This window comes from Mus pahari, chromosome 3, assembly GCF_900095145.1.
Source record: "Mus pahari chromosome 3, PAHARI_EIJ_v1.1, whole genome shotgun sequence".
NCBI classification, from domain to species: domain Eukaryota; kingdom Metazoa; phylum Chordata; class Mammalia; order Rodentia; family Muridae; genus Mus; species Mus pahari.
Window position 1 is genome coordinate 18,889,952 of NC_034592.1, and position 9,006 is coordinate 18,898,957.

The 9,006-nt window shown below is 51.8% G+C and overlaps 1 protein-coding gene across 4 annotated transcripts in view; it reads left to right on the plus strand.

Annotated features, from left to right (window-relative positions):
* Positions 1-6,743, plus strand: part of Fubp3 (far upstream element binding protein 3) — a 44,764-nt gene extending 38,021 nt beyond the window's left edge. The window contains exons 13-19 of one of the 4 annotated variants that reach the window (XM_021192843.2): positions 1,809-1,969; positions 2,716-2,789; positions 3,051-3,122; positions 3,259-3,335; positions 5,006-5,077; positions 5,715-5,842; positions 6,364-6,743. In XM_021192843.2, the coding sequence (XP_021048502.1) occupies positions 1,809-1,969; positions 2,716-2,789; positions 3,051-3,122; positions 3,259-3,335; positions 5,006-5,077; positions 5,715-5,842; positions 6,364-6,372 (593 nt within the window). In that variant the 3' untranslated portion in view covers positions 6,373-6,743. Of the gene's footprint in view, positions 1-1,808; positions 1,970-2,715; positions 2,790-3,050; positions 3,123-3,258; positions 3,336-5,005; positions 5,078-5,714 lie in introns of all 4 variants that reach the window. The other 3 variants (XM_029536282.1, XM_021192842.2, XM_029536283.1) reach the window with 3 other exon arrangements.
* Positions 6,744-9,006: the final 2,263 nt, after the last annotated feature.

The following is a 9,006-nucleotide window of genomic DNA, read 5'->3' on the forward strand; positions in this document are numbered from 1 at the left end:
ACAGAGAGAGAGTGAGTGAGAGAGAGAGAGAGAGAGAGAGAGAGAGAGAGAGAGAGAGAGAGAGAGAGAGAGAGAGCGCCTGCGTGCGCCCAGGCAACCATGCAGAGCTCTCCTAACTCCTGCCCTTGGACAGCCTCGGCCCCTGCTGGATTTCCATGATAAACACAGCAACATTGACAGATAGTCTGGCCAGCCCTGCTCTTGTCAGCCAGTCCTTTTAGCAGCTTTGATTAATTGCTTTACGATTTCACGTCCAGCCGGCTGCTGGTGGGTCACTTCTGCCCCCCATCAGGTGGAAGAATGGAGCAGGCTGTTGAATGAGCCCAAGACAGCCACCATGTGCCAAACTAATGACCTCATTTTGAAGGAAGATGAACTTAAATTAACTCCTTGTGGCCATATGCAGTTTTGCAGTGCCTCCATATCCGATTAACATGCTCCTGAGGTCTCAGCATCTTGGGCTGTTGGCCTGGCTAAGGGGAGGCTGCCAGTCCTCAGTCTCAGGCATACTTACTGCTCGCCTGCTGCCAGGGACTATTGAGACTAGACACATGCAAGTGCCTGTGGACATGGTCTCTGCTTTTTGTTCCTCATTGCATCTCCAAATCTTGATTAGGAACAAAACAGCTTACTCTTCATGGGGCAGAGATGATGAAGGCTGTGGCTTATGAGAAGAGGACCCAGGAGCTACACTGGGCATACAGAAAACACATAGCTGTCAGCCTGACTGCCCGGCCCTCAGGAATGGTCCCCAGGACTCACCTCCAGTTTTGGTTCTTGACCCTTTTGAGATGAAATAAGTCAAAGCTTGTCCCTGCTCTTTCTCCTTCTCAGCCGCCTCACTTGCTTGGTGGTACACATAGATTAGCATTTGTCCGCTGAGGCTGCTCTAGAAAAGGGTGGGGTGCGTAAAGGAGAGCTCTGGGATATGCAGCGTGTGACACCTGTCATTTCTAGCTGGGTTTGATTGGAGATGAGCAGGGGCAGTCCAACACTAACACATGGTCTTTGCTTTGAGGCTCATGGGACTCCCCGCTCCCCTTACCAGACTTTCCAACACATTATCTGCAGTTTTGTAAAACGTGTGCTTAGGTTTTCCTTGTATTCTGGCAGTATTCTACTCCCAGATTGTTGATGAAAAGACCTAAGTTGTGTGAAGTTTCAGAAGAGTGGGTCATTGTTCACTGGCTGGTGGAGGTTTTGTTACACATGTTTCATTAAGGGACTGAGACTTGTCGGTTTTCAGAGAGAACAACTAAATTTCCATCACCCGCTCCATCTAGGCCATGTGCCCCGCCTCCTCCCCCTCTGCACTGCTTCTGTCTGTACCCATCCCCCCACCGAGGCAGAGGGACCTGAGAGGGTACAGGGTGTGATATTGAAGGCCAGAGTGGGCTCCAGGCATTGTTGGGGCTGTAGCCGCCCATTTGACCTGTGGAGGGAGGGCAGCTTCTGCCCAGGCTGAAGGCCTCCATTGTGTGTGGTAGGGCCATCAGGTCTCCATTCTTAAACTGAGGAGGATCAGCCTTTCCTGGGTGGACTGCAAGGCAGGCAGGAATGAGTTCCGTGGCCTGCAGCAGTTGGGCCCAGACCCTTCTATGGGACCCCGTGGCCACAGAGGCTTCAGTCCAGACAATCTTGTTTCCAGATGGCTAGTGTTGCCTACAAGAAACCCTGGATTTTGTCAGGGCCTGTGTGCAGTAAGCAGGGTATTTGTGGGCAAGAGTTAGCCTGTGCATTTCAGCCGCCCCTAAGTATAGGCCACAGACTCTGCCTCTGATCTAATCAACCCCATCTCCTGCCTGCAGGGGGCGAGAACATCAAAAGCATCAACCAGCAATCAGGTGCCCATGTGGAGCTTCAGCGGAACCCCCCTCCTAACACCGACCCTAACCTGCGGATATTTACCATCAGGGGTGCTCCTCAGCAGATCGAGGTGGCCAGGCATCTCATAGATGAGAAAGTTGGCGTACGTACACGGGCCTTTCCCTACCTGGCTTATACTAGCTGGATTTGCTTTTGGATGTCCAAGGTACCTGCTTTCCCCCAGAACCTTGTGCTTCCTGTGCCTTTCCATCCTTGCATCATGTGGGGGCAGCCTCTCATCCTCTCCAAAACAAAGTCCAAGGCTCAGGGAATGCCAGGCCCCAGATGCAATGAGAGAAGCCCCTGGCATGACTGCCAGGGCTTCAGCAGTCAGACCTCTGGCCATGTCCCTGCAGGCGTAGATGAGCTGCGGGAAAGCAGCCTTCCCCCGGCACTGCCCCAGGCTCCCTCAGGCCTCACCCTGGCCACCAGCCCTGCAGGCAGCTTTCATTGACTCTGGCTTTAGTTTCAGGCACCTCAAAGCAGATAAAGAAAGGGAATGTTGATGGAGGACAGATGGGCCACTGCTCACCTCAATGGGGACGTAGAATGGCAGAAAGAGCCCTGGGCCAGCCTAAATTGACGGGAGAGTCAAGCAGGTTGGTCCTCCCCCCAGGGTGACATGCAAGGGCAATCGTGGTGGTGCCAGGACTGGCTGTGTGGTGGTCTTGGTCGTTTGAGGGGCAGAGCCACCATTGCAGACACTGTCTGCTGGGGAAGGAAGCTAGTGTGAGCGCAGAGCTGTCTCCTTCACTTGACTTGCCTCCCATAGTGGCTTCCCTGGGTGGGCCGGGGCAGAGGGCAAAGTGACTCGGTGACACGGGTGAGAGCTGCTCTGTGCCCACACAGGGTGCCAGCCTCGGAGCCCCTGCAGCCTTCGGACAGAGCCCCTTCAGCCAGCCACCAGCCGCACCACATCAAAAGTGAGTCTTCTACCTCTGGCCTGGTGGAAGGTTCATCACCCAGCTGACCTCCTTAGTCCAACTCCCGAAGTACTAACCCAGGTCCTGGGCGGGGCCGCACTGGGGTCTCCTCTCTCTGTCCTGTCCTGTAGATCTCTCACCATCCAGGGTAAAGCCCAGAGCTTGGGGGTTTCCCAAGGGAGCACAATGCCTGGGTAGAGGGGAGCGGGTTGAGGGGGCAGCCCTTCCTGCAGATCAACAGTGCTCCTCCCTTCCCTACAGCACCTTTCCTCCCAGGGGCTTCCCCAACATTGCTGCTAAAGTTAATGGGAACCCCCACAGCACCCCTGTGAGGTAGGTGTTAACTGTCCCTCTGCCAGTAGGAGGGTGGGGGTGGGGGAGCAGAACGGTACAGAGGAGGAGGCTCAGAAAGCAGGGGGGAGGGCTCTGTGCCTCGAGCTATCACAAAGGATTCTTCTGTCACCCACAGTGGCCCTCCAGCTTTTCTGACCCAAGGCTGGGGCAGCACTTACCAGGCTTGGCAGCAGCCTACACAGCAAGTCCCAAGTAAGTGACTCAAGACGGTGAGGCTGTACACCGGGGTGGCCAGGCCCTGAGGGGGTGGGCTGAGCTGTTGAGTCCACTCCTGGTGTAGCAGCACTCCTCTTCAGAGATGGGGCCCGGCAGAGCCAGGCTGAGGGAACACACAGACGCACACAGCCGGTGAGGCTGCCTCCCCTGGCTCTCATGGCCTCCTCAGAGCTGGGGGGTGGGGCTGGAAATGACAGTTGGTGTGGTTTGACAAGGCTCTCCTCAGGTCTTCCATTTCTAAGGCTAAGCTCTAGCCAAGAGCTTCCTGTCCTCTGCCCAAGCAGCCTCCTGCCTGCTGAGGACCCTCACTCAGTCTTCTTGTGGCAAGGCAGTTTCTCGCCAGTGATCTAAAAAAGGGCATTTTCTGTCACCTAACTTCTCAGAAGCAGAACTGTCTCTGCTGAGCCACTAGAAGGGGCGGTGTGTACAGTCTTCAGCCCCTCTCCATCTCCGAGCTGGCACAGCCAGGTCTGCTCTGCTTTGCCTTTCTCAAACAGCAGCTGAAGTGTTTCATGAGCTCTGTAACCTCAGCCATTTTGTTCCCTTCTCTCCCTTAAACCTGACGGGTGCTTCCCAGCGAGCACCTACTGGCGCTGGGGTCCACCTTCGCTGGGGTCCACCCTCGTCACACTCAGCAGGCTTGTTCTGCTGTGCCTCCTGGGAGGAGTCAAGTGCTGGGCTCTTGGATACGCTGATGTGTGTATCCCCAAGGCAAGAGGATGACAGGATTGTGGTCCCATTGTTCCCAGATGTACCCCTAGGAGAAAAGCTCTTCCCCACTTCCCCAAAAGGAGCTCTTATAGTCAGGGTCCGGGGTCCGGCAGAACCTGAAGCTCAGTTGATTGGCTTTGGTGTGGGTGGTAAACAGGAAGAAGCAAGACAGACTAGCTGCCTCTAGCTGTGTGACTGAGCGCTGCCTGTGTGCAGGTGTGAACCTGTGCAGGCACAGGCCTGTGCACACCCCACATTGCAGGGAAGAAAACAGAAGCTGTTCCTCGCTCTCGTTCAGCACCTGTCCCCTTCCCCTCCATTGGTCTTAATTAGCATAGCAAAAATGACAGGCACTTTGCTGAGCTGTGTGGACTGGCACATTCTTCGTATTCCTCTGGCTGCCTTACATTCACTCTGATAAGTGGCGAGGGCTTTGGTGAGCTAGTGCTTGTCCCTGACCTCTGTGCCTTGTTATCTGCCCCAGCCTAATGCTGCCTTTCCTTGACACTGGATGTCTCCCCATTCCCGGCTCCTCTGCCAACAGTGGAGGAGGCACCTAGGCCTCTGTGCTGTTCCCACTCCGAAAGGCTAGGCCAGGCAAGTTCCAGGTGGGCCTGTTACCTCTGCCACTGGCACACGCACCATCAGCACATGTGCACAGGGTCTCTCCGGCCTCAAACCCCAGGCCTGTGCCTTCATGTCATGTTCTACACAGGGAATTCCCACTCTTGTAACCTTTCTTGTCCAGGGGGACAGTAGTGGAGTTGTGGGGCCTCATGAGGTATCCATGAGGAACTAGGTTCAGAGTTTGAGACGGCTTTGGCTTCCAACCCTGCCTCCTAAAGACCCTGGTTGAAGCCAACTTCACTGGGGCTGAAGTGAGCCATGGTGGGAGTTGATGAGCAAGGCCTGACTGCTGTCTGTTTTCTGCCCAGGCCAGCAGAGTCAGCCACAGAACAGCCAGCCCGACTACAGCAAGGCCTGGGAGGACTATTACAAAAAGCAGAGTGAGTGCAGCCATCATGCGCTGTCCAGGGTCACCCGTACCCTCTCTGGGGCTGTGTCTAGGTGTCCACCTTGTCTCTCCGTATGTCCTGTCAGAGGAAGCCAGATGTGGCCAGTGCCTACGGGGTGTGTTGTCCTCAGTCTTTGGGGGCCATGTCAGGGCAGGCAAGAGGTCACAGTGCAGAGATTGGGGCTACCGCTTCACTGGTTGCTGGTACCTGTCTTTCTTTTGGAGTCCATTTCTCCTTACACTACCAGGATCCAGGTCAGGCTTGAGGGTGATTGTCATTAGCGAAGGGCCTGGGCTTGTTGCAGTCTAAGCCATTTTTGGGTCTAGTGTAGGGTTACTGATTGGAAGGCCCTGGGTAAAGCTGCTTGGCCTTGGGGGCCAAACCATCTCTGGGCCAGTCGCTGCACTGGTGACTGATGGGCCGGTGTTGGGTGTCTCCTCACCCAGCCCCACCCGAAAGCTGCCCTGTCCTGGCTCTCCCAGCTCTGCCTGTGCCCAGGGCTGCTGCAGGCAATCAGGGCAGTGTAGTCCTATAGAAGTGTAGCCTCTAGGTGAGCTTTGGCTGAGGCTGGTAAGGCCTGAGAGAAAGGACCCCCCCCCTTAACTCTTGTCTGTTCTTTGTCCTCCAGGTCATCCCACCAGTGCTGCCCCACAGGCCAGCTCCCCCCCAGACTACACGATGGCCTGGGCTGAGTACTACAGGCAGCAGGCCGCCTTCTATGGGCAGACGTTAGGGCAGGCTCAGGCCCACAGCCAGGTCTGTAGCCAGTCCCCAGCGCCATGATGCCACCCAGCCTTGTGCTTGCCTAGTCCCAGGGTGAGCACAGTGGCCTGTGGGGTCCCCTCTGTCCCTCCACTCCCAAACCCTGAGCTTGATCGCATGCTGCTCTCTTCCTTCTCTAGTAGCCCTGACTCTAAGTAAGTGCCCTGGGTCTGCAGTGAGCAAGGACCACTCCAGTAGTAGTTCCTGCAGAGAGTGGCCAGGCTGGGTCTTTCCCTGCACAGCACCTTTGGAGCCAAGCAAGTGGAGGGCCAGCTTGGCCTCTTTATGTGTAGAAATGTGGAGCTCTCTCTCCTTGGACCTTGGGGTCAAGGCTCCCTCCCAGGGACCACCTCTTGCCTTGTAGGAAGCTGGGGTTAGGCCTAGTGACCCAGGAGAAGCCTTCCCCTTGCACCCCGTACCCCCCACATCTTGACCTAGAACCTGAGGTGCTTAGCATTCAGTACATGGTGGTATAAGGCGCTGGTCTTGGGCTGACCCTCTCCCTCCCCCCACAGGAGCAGTAGATGGGCATCTGCCGCGGCTCTTCCCCGAAATCAGTGTGAGAGAAACCTGTTTGTTACAGAGATTTTTAGATTTGCAAACCTTTCGATGAAGACCTTTGTTTTGTTCTGTGAAACACTATATTTAGATTAACAGAAATTTTCTAAAAATTGGGAAAATTAGTTACTAAACATTGCTGGTAATTTTTACGTCATGATTTCTTTGTAAATGTGTGAGCTCCGGAGCTCTTGGAGCAAACCCTGCAAGCTCGGGGACCCAAGCTTTCCTCGGAGCCTGTCATTTCATCACATGATGGCTTTGTCTTGTGTCTTTTTAGTTAGTTTTGGGTGGGGTTTTTGTTGTCGTTGTTGATGTTGTTGGGTTTTTGTTTTTGTTTGTGGGGTTTTTTTTTCCCTTTTTTTGTTGTTTTTTTTTGTTTTGTTTTTGGGGTTTTTTTTTTGTTTTTGTTTTTTTCTGTTACAACAGAAAAAATGGCTTGGAAGTCTTAGGTGGTAATGTAACAAATTCTTTAAAAAATTTTGAAGCAGTATTTAAATATTCGTAAATGTAAATTCATTGTGTTTCACCTCTAATTTCTTGTATCCTGGCTGTCTGGTTTTATTGCATTTTTTTAAAAAACTGAACTATTATGTATTGTAATTAATGATGTGAATTTTGAACTGAGACGGGTCCTTGTGTTGCGGGAGGGAGGGTCATTTGTGGGTTGTGTCGTTTCTAGCGTTCTGATGGTGACGCAGAGACGCGGTCTGCCTTCGTGTAAGCTGCTCGTCTCCATTATCCAGGGCAGTTGTGTACCTAAGACCTCCAAGCTGGTTTTAAAAACAAAAAGCCTTTCTCTATTCTCAGAAATATAAATACTGTTATTTTTAATATTAAAAAGAAATTCAATATAACTTTTAACAAACACTGTGGACATTAAACCATATAAAAAAATGTAGTAACTATTTTTTAATTCCAGGGTGTTTTTGCTTTTTTTTCCTTAAATATTTTCTTAATATTTGTCAAATTAACTAGATAAATAAATAAACCTAGTATTAACAACAGTATGAGTTAAATAATTTTGATTTAATAAAAGGGATAATATGATTTCCAATGTTTACTGTAGTGTATCTTGTACAGATAACATGTATTTTTAAAGAAAACACGGAATTGAAGCTATTTTTTCCTGCATTTGAATTGACCTGAGGGACATTCCGTTTGAAACGCGCTCGTTACAGTTTGCGGTTCTTTTCCTTACGATGCTTGAAATGTCTAACTATTAAAAAGGCATTGGAAATGTTATGCATGTTGTTTTTTAAAGATGTTCTTTTTATTTGACTGACAATTCATTTTACACTCTATATAATAAAATTTCCACAAGATGTCTTGTGGGCAACGTGTTGTTAAGTCTGTCTTGTTTACTGGCCATCTCTTGCCCTGCCTGCTGATAATAGCCCTGCATCAGCCCAACTCTGGGCACGCCCGAAGTAAAGCTGGGTTTAGGTGGCAGCGTTACACTTGACCCTTTGCCTTTGACTAAGGACCGGCCTTCACTGTGACAGCATCTGCTTGAGAACAGTCCTGCTTGGTCCTGAGAAAGGTGTGGTCCCCACGGGGGCCAATAGATCAGCACCCCACTGAGCTGAGACCCTCCCCAGCTGCCTCCACCACCCAACCACCACACACACACACACTCTCTCTCTCTCTCTTAAGTGGCATGCTCTCACCTAAAAGCACACCAACCCTGCCCTGTGTGTGCACCTAGGCTGTCTCCCTGGCTGCTGCACCCTCAAGGCCCACTCACCCGCGCTTGTGGTGGGTGGTGGATCTTCCCAGCAGGCCCAGGTAGGACTCTGAGACTGCAGCAAATGCATCCCTTTTGTTTGAAAAAACAAATAATACAACCCCACCTACTGCAGGCCTACCACAGGACCCAGAGGGGGAAAGGCAGCCTTGCTGGCTGTTTTCTGTCTCTGTTTGAAAGCAACTGTTTTGAAATTTAGTTTCTTACTAGGGCATCTGCATGGCTCAACCTTCACCTTGTACTTCCATATTATGGAACTGTCCCAGTGTAGTCACCAGTCCTTGCTCAGAACCTTCTTCATGGTGTGTGTTTGTATATATCGAAAGAGAAACAGTAGACCCATTAGTGTGTGTGTGTGTGTGTGTGTGTGTGTGTGTGTGTGTGTGTGTGTGTACATATAACAGGCCCATTAGTCCTTGCTCAGAACCGTTATGGTTGTGTGTGTGTGTGTGTGTGCGCGCGTGCACGCGCACGCGTGCGCACATGAGAGCGTGCATATATGTGTGTGTGTGCCTTGTCTCCACCACACACTTGAGAATGAGAGACACATCTGTGGATCCTTTAGCCCAAAATGGTGTGGAGAATGTCCCATCTGGGCCACACTGAGGCCTGTTGAGAGCCGGAAGACAAAAAGGAGATGTGGCATCTTTAACTACACCTCTAGAGAATCGACTTTGACATTGAGAAATTGAATAGTGAAAGCCACTGGGGAGGGGGAGGGCCAGCCACAAGGGCAGCGGCGCTGATGGCAGTAATGCAAGTTGGAGAGGGCATTACAGGGAAGACTTCCTTCTAATTCATCTTCCAAGCTCAGTGCCAAAACAGCATTTGGCATGGCTCACAGGGAGCAATT